The sequence below is a fragment of the Eublepharis macularius genome, chromosome 4 (genome assembly GCF_028583425.1).
Source record: "Eublepharis macularius isolate TG4126 chromosome 4, MPM_Emac_v1.0, whole genome shotgun sequence".
In the NCBI taxonomy this organism is placed as follows: Eukaryota; Metazoa; Chordata; class Lepidosauria; order Squamata; family Eublepharidae; genus Eublepharis; species Eublepharis macularius.
In genome coordinates, this window is record NC_072793.1 from 182,094,825 (window position 1) to 182,115,137 (window position 20,313).

Consider the following 20,313-nt stretch of genomic DNA (forward strand, 5'->3'; position numbering starts at 1 on the left):
CTTCTCAGCAGTTTTGATAGAAATGAAGGGAAGAGAATCCTTCAGACACAGTTGTGAAGAGGGCTGTGATATCTAAGGTCTCCCATCCCTTCTCCCCACTGGTCCCTTCCCTACCTGATCTGGCTGCACAGAGGGCGTGTTTGCTCCATCACACTGAAGGGAAGGCCCAATATATCTACCCGGTATCGTTCCAGGAGCTGCGAGGGAGACAAAGGAAGAGGGAAGGTGTTTAGCTTTTATTGTTAAAGCCCTCTATACCTGGGTCTTCCATGTCTCAGAGGTCTCTTTCTCCTGCACGTAAGCCGTTGGTCAGTAAAGACATCTAGTGAGGATAGACCTCATTGTGTTTGGAGGGGATGGACCTTCTCTTATCATAGCTCCACCTGCTCTGTGGAACCCCTTCCTTGGGAGATTAGAAAAGTGCCTTTTTATACAACTTCTTCCCAGGTGAAAACAGATGATCCACAGTAATTAAAATAAACCCAGCAGTGAAAATCACAGAACAGAAGGCCTCAAAATTAAGCTCACAACAGAACACATCAACTTAAGTAATAAAAGAGGAGAGCCCCAACTAGTCTCCAAAAGAGATGCAACAACCCCCCCCCCCTGTGAAAAACAGAAAGGGACAGAACTTTTCTAGGTTGTCAGGGAAGACAGTGGCATCATCTTGGCACCACCACCTCCAAGGCCCTGCTCCTTCCTCAAGGCAGTCCAGGGCCAGCAACGGCTATTGTTTTTATTTATTTTATTTATGTATGTCATTTATAGTCTGCCTTTCTCACTGAGACTCAAGACGGATTACACAGTGTGCGATTAGTACAGCCAGTTTCAAGGATATTTCCATAAACAGTGACACAGGATAAATTGATACAAGTTCACAAAGACATCGCATTAGCATGAATCCAGTACAGAGTTGAAGAGATGCTAAAGGAGAACATAAGCAATTTTAGGGCTGACATTTGACCACATGAAGCACATGTAGTTCATAGGAGCACATATTTAAGATTATTATGTCTGTATGTTTCCCTTTCCTTTTTGAATATTAATACATTTCAAAGACAGTTTTAATGTTTCAAATCCTCTAATGTTTGTTGTGTGCTGCCGTGGGAACCATATTTCGGTAGAAAGCGGCATATAATTACATAAATAAATAAAAATTATCTGGAGCCAAGCTGCATGGGTCATTTTAAATACATTGGGGGGGGGGGGTCTCAGGGGGAGGAAGTGCTCCATGAGAGAACCACAGGGAAGGAAGAACGAAAAGGAATAGATTCGTCTTCATTCTCATTTCACAATCTGCTCCTTTTGTGAAAGGCCTCTCTCTCCTGCCGCCTCCTGGCTAGAATCCCAAGGGTTGTCTTGGACCTAGAAAATATGCCTTTTTAAATTGTGGGAGATGGTCAAGGAAGACAAGCACCTCGTTTCCAGACTAAAGGGGGATGAGAAAGCAGTCCTCGGATTTCAGAGTTGCTCAGGAAGCCGAGTTGAAAGATGCCCCCCATTAAATTCACCCTCCTTACCCAGCGAAGGGGCCCCTCCATCGCCCTCCTGCTTGACCTCCCCATGGAATAATCTCTGCCATGGCACCGTCTGAGCCTCTTTTTCTTCTTCCGATGGGTCCTGAAACAAGAGAAAAGAAACAGGGAAAGGGGGTAGGAAAGGAAGGAGGCCAGCAAATGTTTGGGAATGTGGGCCGAGTGGGCTCTTCCTTGGATGGTTTTCGGAAAAGTCAGATGGGGGGGGGGTGCATGAGGACAGCCTCCCCCACATCTCTGGGGGGCCCGGGAGGAGCCCTCACCTGCTCTTCCCGCTTCACGTCCCCCGCCTGGCTCTGGGGGAAGCCTTCTGCCTGGACGCCGGTCTCTGGCTGGGACTCCCCGGCCCGGCTCTCCATCTCGGGGCTCAGCGGCCGGGACCCCCTGGATCTTCCGCCTCCTTCTTTATCCAGCAAGAACAGAGGGGGAGGCTCAGAGCAAAGGGCTGGGCGAGAACAAAGAGGGGGGGTGCTGTTTGTCAAGGGCTCAGGCCAGAGGGGCGCCTTTGAGTCCAGCCCCACCTCCACCCCCCCCCCATTTTGTTCCCGCCTTGCATTGCAGCGCATCCCCTCATGCATTTGCAGCTCACCCGATCCCGGGGGTCGAGGCTGAAGGCTTCAGCGAGGCCGCCTTCGGTGGGGCGGGGCTCTGGCAGGAAGTGACTCCTCAGTCCTCCATTTCCCCCTTCCCTCTCTAGGAATGCACACTCGCTCCCTTTAACCCTTGGAGGGCCTTTGTGCAAAGAGCTAAGCGGGCGGAGCGGGGAGGGAGGCTTCGAGGGCGACGCGCGCCCCCGCCTGACCTGCTCGCTCCTCCCTGCAAAATGGTCTTTGCCAGAATCGGGACTTGGATTCCCGCTGCAAAGTCCAGGAGGTGCAAATGCATGCGGGGAGCGGGGAGTTGAGCGAGGAAGAAATCAGGGCTGGCGACACCCACGACCCGCGGTGCCTTCCCGCCTGCCTGCCTTGCTGCAAAGCCACGAGGCCCCTGCAGCGCTCAGCACCTTCCTCGGGGCAAAGGACGCCGAAGCCCCCTACTGCTCGTGTGGATGCACCAACACGGATTCAGTTTCCAGAGCGGGGTGGGAAATGGTGCAGCTGCAGTTCTCCTTGGGGGCGGGCGGCGAAGGGCCCCTCCTCTTCTGCCCCTCCTGCAAAAGCGGCCTCGCCCTGCTGGGTTTCCTGGTAGGATGCTGGGAGGGGGCAAAGGGGGCAACATCGGAGGAGGGCGGGGGTGATTGGGGAAGGGGCAGGCGAGTCCAGGGCTTGTTCTCGCTTGCAGAATCAGTGATGTTCTTTCAGTGGTCCAATTTGGCACATGTTCCAGGAGAGCAAGCCTTGCGGGGAGGGGGGGGGCTGGGATTGTGATTGGCAAGTGGATCCCACCTTGAAACAGCCCAGCCGCTGGAGGAAGGGGTGGTTTGGAGCCTCCCTGCAGTGCAGGCCTCATGCCCTTGAGGCCAGGAAACGTGGCCCTTGCTGGAGGGCCATTGAGAACGGGTCCCTCTGTGGGCAGTGGACCGAGTCTCAGTGGGCTGGAGCCTTCCCATCCCATCCAGCCGCAAAGTGGGACCCCAACCCCTTTCTTCCGTTCCACAATCCTCTTGCCAGAGCTGCTGAGCTCCCTCCTGCCTCCGTGGGGTGCCTTAATGGGCATGTGGGGAGGGATGGTTGGGCGGCTTCCGTGCCTTGGAGCGAGGTGAGAGCCACCCGTCCTTGCCCCAAGAGGCATTGATTGCCCATTCCCCTTCTGATGCCCCTGCGAGGGTGGGGGTGGGCGCCAAATGGCCGGGGCTCTCCTTTGCCTTCTGAAGCCGAAGCCACAAGGCTTTCCCTTGACCTGCTGCTGCTGAGCTGGAAAAGGAATCGCCAAAGATGTGGCCTGACTGGTGAGCAACCTATGATGGGCCCCCCTCTTGACATCACATTTGGGGCTCACGTGCGCAGCCTCCAAACCTTCACCCATAACATGGGGCAGAGGAGCGTTCAGGCCCCACGGATGGAGCCTGTGCTATTTGCATTGCGGTCTCAGGAGAGTAGAAGAAGGGGCATTCCCCTTGACAAAAAGAGGCTGCAGGGGAATTTCTTCCTGGATGGCAAGGGTGCCCCCTCACCTCCTAGAAACGGTTTCCCAGGAGCCATCTTCACTAATGTGGAGTTACCAAGGCAACCTGTGCACACACGGCCCTGAATGTTGCCACAATGCTTAGAATCATGAGAGTTGGAAGGGACCTCTTGGGCCATCTAGTCCAACCCCCTGCACAATGCAGGAAATTCACAAATACCCCCCAACTGCCCCAGTGACCCCCTGCTCCAAGTCCAGAAGTTGGCAAAACACCTCCAGGATCCGTAGCCAAACTGGCCTGTGGAAAATTGCTACCTGACCCCAAGGTGGCAATTGGCATTACCGTGGGCATGTAAGAAGAGCCACGAGAACCAAGCACAGATGCAACCCCTTCTGCCCTTCCCCTCGTGATCTGCCCAGGTTCACAGAATCAGCATTGCAGTCAGATGGCCATCTAGCCTCAGCTTAAAAACTCCAAAGAAGGAGAGCCCACCACCTCCTGAGGAAGCCTGTTCCGTTGAGGGACCGCTACTGTCAGGAAGTTCTTCCTAATGTTTAGCTGAAAGCTCTTTTGATTTAATTTCAAGCCATTGGTTCTGGTCCGACCTTCTGGCGCAGCGAAAAACAACTGCGCCATCTATATGGCAGCCCTTCAAGTACTTGAAGATGGTTACCATGTCACCTCTCAGGGCCAAGCCACAAGTGACGAATGATACTTGAACGGCAAGTGGATCGAGTGGAGCACAAGTGGAGGGCAAGTAAACAGGGAGAAATACACTTGCCGTTCAAGTGTCACTCGTCACTTGTAGCCTGGCCCTCAGTTGTCTCCTCTCCAGGCTAAACATTCCGAGCTCCTTCAACCTTTCCTCATAGGACTTCATCTCCAGACCCTTCACCATCTTTGTTGCCCTCCTCTGGACACATTCTGACTTGTCTATATCCTTCTGAAATTGTGGTGCCCAAAACGGAACACAATACTCTAAGTGAGGTCTATCCAGACCAGAGTAGAGCGACACCATCACTTCTCGTGATCTGGACACTATGCTTCTGTTGATACAGCCCAAAACCGCGTTTGCCTTTTTAGCCAGCATATCACTCTGCTGACTCATGTTCAGTGTATGGTCTACTAAGACCCCCTAGATCCTTTTTGCACATACTACTGTCGAGACAAGTCTCCCCCATCCTATAATTACACTTTTGATTTTTCCTTCCTAAATGCAAAACTATGCATTATCTTTGTTGAAATTCATTTTGTTTTAGCCCAGTTTTCCAGCCTGTCAAGATCATCCTGTATTCTTACTCTGTCTTCTATCGTATTTGCTACCCCACCCAATTTAGTATCATCTGCAAATTTAATAAGTATCCCCTCTATTCCTCCATCCAAATCATTTATAAAAATGTTGAACAGAACAGGTCCCAGGACTGATCCCCAAGGGACTCCACTTGTCACTCTTCTCCAAGAGGATGAGGAACCATTAACTAGCACTCTTTAGGTGCGATCTGTCAACCAGTAACAGATCCAGCTAATAGTAATAAGATCCAAAACACATTTTACCAACTTGTCAACAAGGATATGTGGAACCTTATCAAAAGCCTTACTGAAATCGAGATGAACTATGTCTACAACATTCGCCTGATCCAGCAAGAGATACAGTTAGTCTGTTATGACTTGTTCTTGAGAAGCCCATGCTGGCTCTTAAAATCACAGCCATCCTTTTTAAATGTTCAATGACTGACTGATGATTTGTTCTAAGACTTTTCCAGGGTAGATGTCAAGCTGACGGGGCAGTAGTTACCTAGATCCTCCTTTCCCCCTTCTTGAAGATGGAGACATTTGCCTTCATGGAAGCAATATTTGCTTTCATGCACGTTTAGCCTGATGTGGGAGTAAGTCCAGATTTAAGCAGGACTGTAATATTTTGCACGTAATGTATTTAATTTGGGTTTAATTTCTACTGGCGAACATGGTTTTTTAAAAAATAATTTACTGTGAGTTTCAATGCAGACTCCTGAGGAAAGGAGGCCGGGGGGGGGGGGACTGTGTGGCCAGGGGACGGGACGGCAGTGGCGTCCAAGGGGCGGAGGGAATTACAGTTTTCAGTCAATGTGCTGAGAGAAAGCGCTCCTTCTAGCTGAGTCAGGCAAAGGGCGTGGAGCCTGAGAGAGTCTGTGTGTTTCTGAGATAAAGTTAACCAGCCAGGAGATTCTGGTCCAGCCATTCTTGGGGTGCCTCCAAGAAAGGATTCTGCCCAAGTCAGGCAAACCGAGTGCGCGCCTGAGGCAGTCTGTGTATATCTGAAAAAGATTGTTCTATCTAGGCCAGGAAAGCTGCGTGAAAAGGCCTGAGTGAATCTCTCTGTGTGGATGAGAAGAGAGTTTAGTCTGCTAGTGAAAATCTGTGTGGAAAATTAGTCTGTGTCACACGATTTTTGAACATACAACTATTTTTGAAACCACCAGGCGTAAAAACTCTTCTGAAACCAATAAGCTTATCAAAACTCTGCAGCCGTGACACTTGGGTGTTTATACTTTGGTGGTTAAGCAAGAAAGATGCCTTTTCCCTCTCACAGCTACCCTCGCACGCTGGCCGTTCTCTCCAACTGCCGTCTGTATCGAGCCTTCCTAGAATACCCTTTAAGCAGAAGAGGTCTGAGTCGAAAGCCTTTGGAGGCAGCGAAAACCTTTTGGGGAGGAAGCAGTACCTCGGTCACGCAATCCAGAAAGGGAAGGTTTCTTGAGGTATGAGTGACGTAGAAAACACCTGAAGCTCTGTGATTGGGAAATATAAGGAGCTTGGATTGGGACCAGGGCCCACCTGAGGTTCAAGGTAACATTAGAAGGAGCTGGATTAAATGTCCAAAGGTAAAGATTTACAAGGTAGTATCAAACTAAGCAAATCATTACAAGAATGACTGGGAAATTTTCCTCCCCTGTGTGTTTTTTGCTCCACCTTGGCAGCCATTTTGTGGTTGGCGCCATCTCCTGTGGCAGCCATTTTGTGCCCCCTCCCCCCACCACTCTGCGTCGTGAATGCCCAGAGGCTCAAAAAGGTTGGGGACTTCTGTTATCAACTCTCAGCAAACTGATTTCCCAATCATCTGAAGAAGCAAGGAAACAATTCCATAAGGAAGAAATGGACCCAGAAATTATCGAATATACACAATTCAGCACTCATGCTAAAGAACCATTTTTGTAAGATAGTTCCTCGGACCTGGAAGGAAAACTTCTAGTCTAAGAGGACAATATTTGGTGAAAGGGAAGTATGCAGGTATTTATGGGGTTGATAAGACTCAGATTAGCAAAGAACAGGGTGTCTCCAACCTTTTCTAATTAAGGATCCAAACTCTCTCAAAAATTCAGAGTAAGAGATTAAAGAACACACACACACACATATACACACAGCTCCTTATTAATAATTGACATGTTGATTAATAATCCCTAAAGGTTTTGCAGCCCAAATACTGGTATTGCACATCACCTCACAAGAATAAATACACACAGGAGCACTTATGCCATTGTTTCAGTGCGCTGGCAGAAATCTGCAGTTTGGATGCCCTTGTATTCATGGCAACTGATTGTCTCTCTCATTTCCTTCCCTGTAAAGCAACTTTCAGAAGCATTTTAGTTCCGTTGAGATCTCTATCTTCCATATTCCTTTAGGATCTTAACATAAGCATGACATCTTTTTTTTTTTTGAAGAGCCATATTTGACCCTAGAGGCACAGAAAATTCCTACACAGCTGAATTACACCATTCACCCCATTACTATTACCCCCCCCCAATTTAGTTACACCTGTAAGTAAATTGTTCTGGATGTCTCTGGTCAGACTTGATTCAGATATGGGTATGCTAAGAGTGCCCTATAGGGCAGGGTGGGCAATTGTTTTGGCTCGGGGGCCACTTTGTGGGAGCGGAGGTTAGCGGAGGGCTGCACCTTTTAAAATGATTGCATTCATTAGTTAACTTTGCATTTCAGAAAAGGTATAAATTGTATCATAAAAATCAATAAATATAAATTAAATAAAATAGTGGTAGTTTTATTCAATGTATTTATTGTGCTAATTTCATATCATCTATAGCTGCGAGCACATTTAATTTTAGAATCAGTTTAATGAGACAAATGTACCCTATCTCACTTTCCTACAATTTTTTTGAAATCAGGAGTGAGATTGCTGCTTGAGATTCTCATCACAGCCTGCAAGTTAATGTCTGTCAAAGAGCATCTATATTTACTCTTGTTGATCTTCATGCAAGAAAAACTTTGCTCACAAATATATGTAGACCCAAATATAGAGAACATTTTTCCAGCAAATTTCTTCATACATGGAAATTTTTCAGCAGACAAAGATTTGTAAAAGTCAACTAATGTCACAGCATTAAACATTTCTTTCACAGTGAGATCTGACTGCATGTCAATAAGTTCAAGCTGCAGCTCCTCAGGTGCTGTATCAATATTAGCAGTGATGGGATAAGAGAGCAAATTGAATTTAGGCTCAATTTTCTTGAAGTCCTGAAATCTCCTTGTGACCTCGTACTCCAAACTCTGCAGATGATCCCTAATCTTAGCAGAAACACTTTCAGGCACTTTCTGTTTTCCTAATAAAGGGAAATGACAAAAATTGCCTTCACCTGCTTGCCTTGCAAATAGACCTAGTTTTGCTTTGAATGATTTTACATGCTTCCACATTTCATGGGCAAACAACCCCTTTCCCTGCAATGTCACATTCAGTTCATTCAATTTCTCAAATACATCAGCTGCAAACATCATCTCATAGCTCCACTCCTCACATCCCATTTTTGTAACAAAATCATGAGATATCTCCTTCGTGTCCAGAAATAAGAGGATTTCATTCTGCAATGCCCAGACTCTTTTTATCGCTTTGCCCAGGCTCAACCACCTCACGCGGTTGTGGTAAATTACATCTTCATACTCTGCCTCCACATCCTCAAGCAAAGATTTGAACTGTCGATGGCAGAGTGCCGTTGCTCTGATTGTGTTCACCACACTAACAATAGGATCTACCACATGCTTTAAGTCCGGTGCAGCTTTACAAAGGCTCTCCTGATGCAAAATGCAATGAAAAGACAAGATATCACTGTCTGTGTCTTGTGCTTGTAACTTGTTTTTTAAAAGCTTAACCATACCTACATTTTTTTTCCACTGAAAGCTCTGGCCCCATCTGTTGTAATGCTTGCCATTTTGTTCCAGGACAAGCCACTTTTCTCCACACAATTCACAGCACACTCAAGCAAGTCCTGACCAGTGGTTCTATCTTTCATTGATTTTAGGCCAAGTAATTCCTCTGTGATGACAAAATTTTCATTAATTCCACGGATAAAAATGAGTAATTGTGCAGTGTCTTCGTTATCTGTGCTCTCATCCAGTGCCAAAGAAAACCAAACAAAATCTTTGCTCGCAGTCTTCAGCTGTTCTGTGAGTTCGTCACTAATAGAGTCAATGTGCAACACTATAGTCCTTGACAATGAAATGCTTTCAAATTTGCTTCTCACATCAGGACACAATACGCTTGCACACTCTACCATACACTGCTTAATAAACTTGCCATCCGAAAAAGGCTTGTTGCGTTTAGCAAGGTTGTAGGCTACCATGAAACTTGCTTCTGTGGCATTATTTTGAAGTGTTGATTGCTTTGTAAATAATGTTTGTTGCTTCTTCAGCTTTTTCACACACTCCACAGCTTTTATTTTGCGTTCTTCCTTGGAAAGTTTGCAGCCAAATTCGCTATGTTTTGTTTCGTGGTGTTGTTTCAGATTGTACTCCTTAAATATGGCCATCGTTTCATGACACAGTAAACACACTGCTTTATTCCCTGTATTACCAAAGAAATATTTGTTTGTCCATTCTTCATTAAACACACAACATTCATCACCAATTTTACGTTTTTTTGGAGGGTTCATGGTTTCACTAAAGTTGGAAATTTATAGATTTACTGTTGCAAAGACAAAATTGAAATTAACCAGATCACCCAGAAAGGCGTGTATCTACACTGTGCATGCGTATTGACGTAGCCGTCCTAGTGGAAAATACGAGATGAATCTTCAGTCGTGCACAGGAAGGAAATCTTGGTTCAAGGCGGATTTTTCTGACTGTCTTGGTGGGCCACAAAAACTCTGTAGTGGGCCGCATGTGGCCCGCGGGCCGCAATTTGCCCACCCCTGCTATAGGGGGATTAGGTCCAGCGAGAGAGGGACCTCTATGACGGTGTGTAAGAAATCTTCCATAGCAGACTTCTTTCCAGTCCTGCCCAGATATTTTGTGAATGCTCAGTGGAAGTGTGCAAATGGCATTGTCTTCAAAGGCACCCTGTCTCTCTGTCTCTCGGGGATCTCTCCTGTTTCCTGTGTAGATAGAATGGGGCAGGGACCTTGGGGAAGACTGATCATCTCCTTGGAACCAGCCCCAAGTGGAATTTATTTTTGACAAATGGGGCAAGCCTTCGCACTCACACGTGGAATGCTAATGGCGGGAGGCTTCACTGTATCCTGAGGAGGTTCTTTTGCATATGGATTGGTACTTGATGTGCCTTCCGCCATTAGCATTCCACACCCTGGGAAACTCTTACAGGATGACTCAGCTCAACCCCACCCCTCCTGAGTAGATACAAATGACCTACATCTTTTCCACACTGTGACACTGAGAGATCTCTGTCTTTTGGTGCTACACCTCTGAAGATGCCAGCCACAGCTGCTGGCGAAACGTCAGGAACTACAATGCCAAGACCACGGCAATACAGCCCGGAAAACCCACAACAACTATCAAGAGTCTGTCTGTCCAATTTCCACAAATTCAATAAGCTCCAGCGAGCAGTCCAATAAGAAGAGAGCGGAGTACTAGGAGGTGCGTGTGATGGTAAGTATGATGAAAGGTGATCAACAGTCCAAGGCGGGAATGGAGATGCCAAGGGGCATATTGCCGACGGGCTTGTGCTCGCCAATTTCCAATTCCCATTTCGTGTTCTTAGGAGGAGGAGGAAGTAAGAATACGAAACGGGAATTGGAAATTGGCGAGCACAAGCCCGTCGGCAATATGCCCCTTGGCATCTTCATTCCCGCCTTGGACTGTTGATCACCTTTCATCATACTTACCATCACACACACCTCCTAGTACTCCGCTCTCTTCTTACTGGACTGCTCACTGGAGCTTATTGAATTTGTGGAAATTGGACAGATAGACTCTTGATACAATATCTGTTTATTGCATGTATTTATTCATTAACTTATGTATTTATTGTTTGTCTTTGGACTTTGCACAATATAAATTCACTTATTATATAATAACTGTTGTTCATAGTTGGATATCGCTTTCCCCGGTTGGGTGGTAGTTGGGATTCCAAACCAGACTGGATAGCCTCAGAAAAGGAATAGAGGTTTTTTTTAAATATATTTTAAAATATATATTTAATACTGCGCCTGCAAACAAATTTGCCTGACAGTGTTTGCAAGATAAAACAATACAAACATTCATTAACCTAAAAAGTTATCAGCACCATGAAATCATCACAATAAAAATGGCCACAGAATTAGTTACCAAAGGCGTGAGGCAATTGTACATGCAAACAAATGGTAAGAAGCAGATTTAAAAAGCTAAACTGAGGTGATGAGAGATGAAGTAAGTTGTACATGTGAAGACAATTTACTGTTGTTTTGTCTGTGTGTGTGTGTTTGTGTCAATACATTTTTGTTGGTTTTCAACAAAACTAAAAACAAATGTTTTGTCGGTTTTATTCCCAAGTGGCCCAAACTTGCTGATTTAAGTATCTGCACATTATGGCCACTTCGGAGTTAGATATATGATTGATGACTGCCAGGGGAATTCATAGCCTCAACAGGAACATCAGTTATTGCTGATCCTGTGTGGTACTTCCAACCAGGAAAGAGAGAGAAAATTTCCCATCACACAACTCAGGCACAAGTCACAGTGGTTGTCAGGTCTTTTTTCCACCTGCGGCAGACCAGGCAACTTGTCCCTTACCTGTCCACCTGTGACTTAACTACAGTGATCCAGGCAACGATCATCTCTAGGTTAGATTACTCTAACTCACTCTACGTGAGCCTACCCTTGAGCCTGACCCGAAGATTACAGCTGGTGCAAAATGCAGTGGCGCGCATCATTATGAAAGCATCAAATAGGGCACATATTACACAAATATTGTATGAGCTGCATTGGTTGCCAGTGGAGTATCGGATCAGGTTCAAGGTCTGGGTATTGACCTATAAGGCCCTGCGCAGACTGGGGCCAGCGTACCTGAGGGACCGTCTCTCTCCGTATATTCCCCAGAGGACTCTCCGATCAGGAGAAATTGCCTGGCCTCGACTAGAGCCAGAGCTTTCTCAGTCCTGGCTCCTACCTGGTGGAATGCTCTGTCTAATGAGACCAGGGCCTGGCAGGATCTACTATCTTTCCGGTGGCCCTATAGGACAGAGTTGTTCCGCCAGGCTTATGGCTGAGGCTGGGCCTCCGCTGGCTGGAAGATACAACATCTACCCCCCTCCCTATGAGAGCTGCCCACCACTGTTCTTAAGCTGCTGCTATGTTCAACTGCACTGTTGCACTATTTGTAATTAACAGTATTGCCGCCATCAAGAAAAAGTGCTGCTATTTTTTTAGTATTTTTGTACAATGCTTTAAAATATTTTATATGAAATGTTTTAAATGTTTTAATGCTGTTATCCACCCTGAGCCTGCTTGCGTGGAGGGGGGAATATAAATATGATAAATAATAAATAACTACTTGCCAATCTGTAAAATAAAACAATCTACTTGCCAACATATACTTGGAATTATCACGGATATAATATAAGAGACTATGGTCCCGGGTCATATTAGCCAAATTACTTATTACAGATACACCTAGGGTAACGATTTTTTAAGAAGTTTTATTGTAACTTGTAGGAAAAATTATAACAACAATCGTTTCAATACACAAAAAAAACCAGTTGTAAAATACAATCCAACATTGTATCTAGTTAACAATATAATGAGCTATTACGAGTACCCATTTTTTATTCCCTACCGAAGATGAATAAGGTGGGCTTTCCACCCCCGGGGCAGACTAATAGTCTCAGGGTCTGCTTCAGTATTGGAACCCTTGGCACAATTTTTGGATGAACATTTAAGACCTTTTGTACACCAAGCACCCTCATATATTAAAGATACTAAGCATCTAATTCGTGTTATTGAAAGAGTATCAATCTCTGTTGATTCTATTCTGCTGACTATTGATGTGAGGGCACTATATACCATTGAACCGTCGATACACGTTTAATTTTTTCAGACATGTTGTTTACTTTGACAGTTGCTTTCTCAAGGGGAAAAAGTTAAGGGTCTTTTTTGCATGGGCAATTTTTACCATGTTTGGTCCTGTACCTATTCGGGTTTTCTTCTGAATTCCGGACAGTTAACTCCCTCTTCAGATTTCAATATTGTGTTTCAAGGGTTCTCTTCCAGGTTTTCTGCCTGTGCTTTTTCTGCCCATGTTTCCTTAATGTCTTCCTCACGCTTAATGCAAAATGCCGGGGGGGGGCACTTACTGGTTGGCCTGATTATTATGGAGATGTCATATTGGACTTGTTTTTCTGTAATTCCCAGTGTCAGCTCACATCTGGGCTTGTCGGTCTTCTTTGCCCCCATCAGCATGCTCCAAGACATTTTGGGAACTCCAGGTTCCTGTAACCATGCAAGCATAGCAGATCACACCAGTCCCCAGTTCTAAATCCTTCCTATACATATAGGATGCTATTCGCTGCAGTAACTGCGTGCCAAACTCCTGCACTGTACTTAGATTCTGCTAGAATCTCACTACAGGTTGTATTTCTCTAGGAATCGTTCCCAGAAGTGGCGTGTTCATTACGAAGGCATCTGAGGAGCCTCCATCTGGCAGAATCTCAAGGCCTGTCCCCTGCTCTGTTGGAACATCAAGACAGGCAGCAGCCAGAACCCTGGGCCTGACCCCTGGCACAAGATCACCAGATTCTGAGCATTTATATGGTTTTTCTCCTGTGTGGATTCTTTGATGGGAAGAAAGGTGTGTACTTCTCCTAAAGCTCTTTCCACATTCTGAGCATTGATATGGTTTCTCTCCGGTATGAATTCTTCGATGGGAAGCAAGAGCTGAGCTGTGCTTGAAAGACATTCCACATTCTGAGCATTTATATGGTTTGTCACCTGTGTGGATTCTTTGATGGCAAGCAAGGTCTGAGCTACGCATGAAAGTCTTTCCACATTCTGAGCATTTAAATGGTTTCTCCTCTGTGTGTGTTATTTGATGAGAAATAAGATCTGTGCTGGATCTGAAGCCCTTTCCACATTCAGAGCATTTAAATGGGAGCTCTCCTGTGTGGCCAGATAGATGGTAAGCCAGTGGAGAGTTGTTTCTGAACCTCTTTCCACACACAGAACATTTATAGGGTTTCTCTCCAGTGTGGATTCTTTGATGGGAAAGTAGGGATGAGCTGGCTGTGAAGCTCTTTCCACATATCCAGCATTTATATGGCTTCTCTCCAGTGTGGATTCTTTGATGGGAAACAAGAGCTGAGCAGTTTGTGAAAGCCATTCCACATTCTGAACATTTATGTGGTTTCTCCCCTGTGTGGATTCTTTTATGTAAAAGTAGGGATTTGCTGAGTCTGAAGCTCTTTCCACATTCAGAGCATTTATATGGCTTCTCCTCTGTGTGGATGCTTTCATGGGAAGCCAGATATTTTTTCTCACTGAAGCTCTTTCCACACTCAGAACAGCTATATGGTTTCTCCCCTGTGTGGATTCTTTGATGGGAAACTAGTTTTGCCTTGACTGTGAAGCTCTTTCCACACACTGAACATTTATATGGTTTCTCCCCAGCGTGAATTCTTTGATGGGAAACTAGGGATGAGCTGAATGTGAAGCTCTTTCCACATATCCAGCATTTATATGGTTTCTCTCCAGTGTGGATTCTTTGATGGGAAACAAGACCTGAACTCTGCGTAAAACACTTTCCACATTCTGAACATTTATATGGTTTCTCCCCTGTGTGGATTCTTTTATGTAAAAGTAGGGAGTTGCTGACTCTGAAGCTCTTTCCACATTCAAAACATTTATAAGGCATCTCCCCTGTGTGGATGCTTTGATGGGAAGCTAGTGAAGACTTGGCTGTGAAGCTCTTTCCACATTCAGAACATATATGTGGTTTCTTCCCTGTGTGGATTCCCTCAGAGCTGGTAAGGTCATTTACGTTGATACTGGCTCCAATCAACGAAATGCATTTCTTCTGCTGCTTATGCTTTACTTCGATTTTCCTTCTGTGTTGTTTTTCTTTCTTGTGCTCTCTCCCATCACCTGAAGAAATAAGTAAACAAACCCAATGAGAAAGAAATGAGCCCAGGAATGATCAAATATACACAATTCATTACTCATCCTAAAGAGCCATTTTTGTTAGACCTGCAAAGGAAACTTCTGGTCCAAGAGGACAATATTTAGTCAATAAGACTAAATAAAAGGATTGCAAATAACTGGCATCTACAACCTTTTCTAATTAAGGAACCAAACTCTGTCGAAAATTCTCAGTAAGAGGGGGGAAAAGCCCATTTGCATGTCTAAATATATACATCCTAATATAACTAACTAGCAACAAAGCCTGTTGTGGAAAAAAATACAACAGGCTCTAGAAAGGGGAGGACAGGTAGGCGGGCATTCCCTCCTCCTTTGTTACTGGTCCTGGCGGGATGAAGGTGGGGGGATGGGCAGGGCCGCCTCCACTGCACCTGATCCTGGGGAAAAGTCCAGCAATATTTTATAGGGAACAGTCCAACAATTTCAACAAAGAATAAATTGAACAGTACAGATTAGTAACTGCCTGGAAGATTTACAGAAATGGAACCGAAAGATTAGAGCACACGTTGCCGTTACTCTTCAGTTTATTCTTTGTTGGAATTGTTGGACTGTTCCCTATAAAATATTGTTGGATTTTTCCCTGTAAAATATTGTCGCATTTTTTGCACTTTAAAATTGTGTAAAACTGTGTGACATCAATGTTACGTCAAGGCACTGTCACTTCATATTTATTATGGTCACTTTTGTACTATTTATTGTCAGTAAGCACAGGCACTTAATTATGGACCGATATTTGTATGTGACCTCTTTAATAGGTGACTCATTGTATAGCCTCAGAGTTTGTTTTGGCAGCCTTTATATTTATATTCTTTGCTGTATTATTGAAATATCTTTTGAATATTATTTATTATATTCCATTTACTTATATTACTATTTCATGGTGTTGTCTGTTTGCTTCTGTTCTAGATCCCGGCTGTGTGAAGGCAGAGGGCAGGCATTGCTGCCTGCTCCACACCTGATTTGGGCTTGGGATTCCCACCGCGGCATGCTCTCTAGTGCTCTGGCTGCCTCATCTGGGCTTCTCTCCACAGCAGTGCCCCCTAGAGGTGCACCAGGGTAGAAAGTGAGTTGTCTTGAATACGCTTAGCCTTTTATATAGTAAAAAGGTAAAGGCAAGCACCAACTGCAAGCACCGAGTCATTACTGACCTATGGGGGGAACGTCACATCACAACGTTTTCTTGGCAGACTTTTTTTACGGGGTGGTTTGCCATTGCCTTCCCCAGTCATCTACACTTTACCCCCAGGAAACTGGGTCCTCATTTTACCGACCTCGGAAGGATGGAAGGCTGAGCCAACCTTGAGCCGGTTAATTGAACCCGTCTTCCGCCAGGATCAAACTCAGGTCATGAGCAGAGCTTGGGCTGCAGTACTGCAGCTTTCCACTCTGCACCACGGGGCCTAGTTGAACTTTTGCTTAGTAATCCATAAAACTTTTGCTGCCCAAGTCACCTCACAAGAATAAACACGCAGAGGATTGCTGTTTCAATACACTGCCATAAATCTGCACGTTGGATGCCCTTGTATTCATGGCAACTGATTGCTTCTCTTGTTTCCTTCTCTGTAAAGCAACTTTCAGAAGCCGTTTATGTTCCATTGAGATCTCTGCCTTTCATTCCCCTCACATGAGGCCAATTCTGGCATTCCACAAACCCTTCTAGGATCTTAACGTAAGCTTGATATCTTTTTTAAAAAGAGGCATTTTTGCCCATAATGGCAGAGAAGATTCCTCTGAAGTTTAAATACAGGCCATTCATCCCATTATTATTACCTCAGTTTCTGGGATGATGCATTTCCAACCCCTCCCTCCAAAGTTAGCTACAAACGGGTGACCCATAACAAACCTGTTCTGGATGCCTCTTGTTAAGACTTGAATCAGATATCAGAAATGCCAAGGGTGCCCTAGTGACAGCCCCGGAGGGGTCTTAGTTCTACAAAGAGAAGGACCTCAGCAAGGGTATGATTTTTGTACTTTGTGGTTTAATAATCCTTGTAGCACGCAGCTGTATATTTGCTTTGCTTGTCCCCTTTCTTTCTCTGTATCTCCTTTTTGTTTTAAAAAATATTTTTAAAAAAATTGTAGACAATTTTTTTTTAAAAAAAACAAGACCGCGGCAGCAGAAATCTTCCCTCGCAGACGTCTTCTTTTCAGCCATGGCCTGACACTCGGGGAACGCTCAATGCAGGTTTGCGAAGGGCTTTGTTTTCGAAGGGACCCTGTTTCTCTCTCTCTCTCTGCGGCGTCTCCCACTATCTCCTCTTTGGTACCAGCCCCATTCAGAAGTTATTTCTGACAAGTGGGGTAACCCCTCCCTCCCACACGTGGATTCCCCTCCTCCTCTCGGGCAAGGACAGTAAGAAAAGGAAGGGACGGAGTATTTAAGGAAAGGTCTGGAGCTGCCGCTGAAGTTCTTTCCATGCCTCAGCCGTTTCTCTTCTCCAGCTTCAGTCAAGGTTGGATTTACTAACTAATAATGTTTTGGGGAAGACAGGAATCCTGTTCCCTCCCCATTTACTCCCCTTTCAGCCCACAGCAGTCTTTCGCCTGTCTACCTTCTCCATTCCTGCTTCTTCTTCTTCTTCTTCTTCTTCCTCCTCCTCCTCCTCTCTCTCTCTCTCTCCCTTCCTTCTACCCTCGGTTTGCCTTTCTCCTCCTTTTAACCTGCCCATCACCCCTTTTCATTCCCCCTCCCCCAGCTGATGCCCTGTCCTCCTCCTCTCCTGAGCTCTTCAGAGGCCTTTGCAGCCAGGGCTCACTCACGTCCGGTTTGGTGGCCAAAGATTCCGGCCAGACCTGAACCAGCTCCTTCAGCCATGGTTCCTATTGGCATGTGCAGCCCATAATAATTGGAGATTGGAGGGAATGGAAATAAGCAGCAGGCTCCTGTTGGAACATGCTGCCTGGCTCCATGGCACAAATTTCATTGTCTGTGCTGAGCCAGGACTCTGCAAGGAGAGAAAGTGAGTCATATCTGCCAAGAGAATTCATCACCCCATCGAGGAGACAGAAGGACACTCCCGCCACGTTCCTCACCGTCAGCTGCTGCTCTCGCTCCTTGCTGAGAGTCCTGCACAAATAGGGCTTTCCTTTCTTCAAGGCAGGAGGGGAGGTCAGTGGAGGCAACCACGAGTCCTGCTTCGGAACAAAAATGGCATTGCTGGGATTCAAAGCCACCTTGGATAGCCTCAGAAAGGGGATAGTTTTTTTTAAAAAAACAGAAAACATTTTTAATACTACAACTGCAAACAAATTTGCCGGAGGGTGTTTGCAAGATAAAACACTGCAAAAGTTCATTAAAAGAATAAACTACCCATAAACCTAAAAAGTTATCAGCTCCATGAAAACATCACAAATAAAATGGCCACATAGTTACCTGAGGGTAAGGCAAATGCACATGCAAACAAATGGCAAGAAGCACAAATTTAAAAATTCAAATTGAGGTGATGAGAGATAAAGTTGTGCATGCGAAGACAACGTGCTTTTTTTAAAAAATGACCATCAAGATAATTCTGTTGGTACTGAGATTTTTCAGCTAATAACCGATTTTGTTCCCTATTGGCCCCGACTTGCTAATTTAAGAATCTGCATATTACGGCCACTCGGGAGTTAGATATAGGATTGAAGACTGCCAGGGGAACTCATAGCCTCATCAGGAACATCAGTTATTGCTTGCACTGTCTGGTACTTCCAACCAGGAAAAAGAGAGAGATGATTTCCCAACTCAGTAGCTACCTGCCAAGCTGCTTCCTTCCTTGGAAACCTCTCCGAATGGATCTTCTTCTTCTTCTTTTGGCCAAGAGGCACTCTCAGGTTTGGGAATCACAAGCCCTTATTTAAAGGAGCAAAAATACATGAACTATTTAATAACTGTGCTTATAAACTGCTCTTCTAAGCAGACTAGTGCCCCCTCAGCACAGTGAACAAAGTCAGTGTTATTATTATCCCCACAACAGAGCTGGAGAGCTGGGCTGAGAGAACTCCAACTAGCAGTGTGTGGATTCACACCCCAACCACTTCACCACTGTGCTACAGCTGCTCTGACGCAAACAGCCACAATGAATTTTCAGTTCTTGCAAACCAGCCAGTAGGCACAACATCCTACCAGGGGACAGTGCACATCTGACCACCTGTGGACTTCACAGAGCAGCACGTTCCCACTTCCCCTTCCTGCTGCAGTTTTGTCCTTGAGGAAAAGCACAAAGGGCAAGGATGAGCTGTGCAGCGGGATATGAGGAACCGGTGGAAATCGCTGCACTCCCATCTGCAGCAGAAATCTCATTCTGGAAGAGGAATCACATTTTTCGAGACATCCCAGAGGAGAGCCCCAACTAGTCTCCAAAAGAGATGCACCCCCCCCCCTGTGAAAAACAGAAAGGGACAGAACTTTTCTAGGTTGTCAGGGAAGACAGTGGCATCATCTTGGCACCACCACCTCCAAGGCCCTGCTCCTTCCTCAAGGCACCCCAGGGCCAGCAACGGCTATTGTTTTTATTTATTTTATTTATGTATGTCATTTATAGTCTGCCTTTCTCACTGAGACTCAAGACGGATTACACCGTGTGCGATTAGTACAGTCAGTTTCAAGGACATTTCCATAAACAGTGACACAGGATAAATTGATACAAGTTCACAAAGACATCGCATTAGCATGAATCCAGTACAGAGTTGAAGAGATGCTAAAGGAGAACATAAGCAATTTTAGGGCTGACATTTGACCACATGAAGCACATGTAGTTCATAGGAGCACATATTTAAGATTATTATGTCTGTATGTTTCCCTTTCCTTTTTGAATATTAATACATTTCAAAGACAGTTTTAATGTTTCAAATCCTCTAATGTTTGTTGTGTGCTGCCGTGGGAACCATATTTCGGTAGAAAGCGGCATATAATTACATAAATAAATAAAAATTATCTGGAGCCAAGCTGCATGGGTCATTTTAAATACATTGGGGGGGGGGTCTCAGGGAGAGAAAGTGCTCCATGAGAGAACCACAGGGAAGGAAGAATGAAAAGGAATAGATTCGTCTTCATTCTCATTTCACAATCTGCTCCTTTTGTGAAAGGCCTCTCTCTCCTGCCGCCTCCTGGCTAGAATCCCAAGGGCTGGCCTGGAGCTAGAAAATATGCCTTTTTAAATTGTGGGAGACGGTCAAGGGAGACAAGCACCTCGTTTCCAGACTAAAGGGGGATGAGCAAGCAGTCCTCGGATTTCAGAGTTGCTCAGGAAGCCGAGCTGAAAGATGCCCCCCCCCCATTAAATTCACCCTCCTTACCCAGGGAAGGGGCACCTCCATCGCCCTCCTGCTTGACCTCCCCATGGAATA

At 45.4% G+C, this 20,313-nt stretch overlaps 1 protein-coding gene across 6 annotated transcripts in view; it reads right to left on the bottom strand.

Annotated features, from left to right (window-relative positions):
* The window catches only part of LOC129329127 (zinc finger protein 91-like), a 53,779-nt gene extending 33,466 nt beyond the window's left edge, over positions 1-20,313 (bottom strand). Inside the window, exons 1-4 of one of the 6 annotated variants that reach the window (XM_054978558.1) lie at positions 2,125-2,171; positions 1,799-1,980; positions 1,521-1,620; positions 115-197 (exon numbers count right to left, since the gene is read on the bottom strand). In XM_054978558.1, coding sequence (XP_054834533.1) covers positions 115-197; positions 1,521-1,620; positions 1,799-1,894 — 279 coding nt within the window. In that variant the 5' untranslated portion in view covers positions 1,895-1,980; positions 2,125-2,171. Of the gene's footprint in view, positions 1-114; positions 198-1,520; positions 1,621-1,798; positions 2,172-13,595; positions 14,802-20,262 lie in introns of those variants that run through there. The other 5 variants (XM_054978560.1, XM_054978559.1, XM_054978561.1 and 2 more) reach the window with 5 other exon arrangements.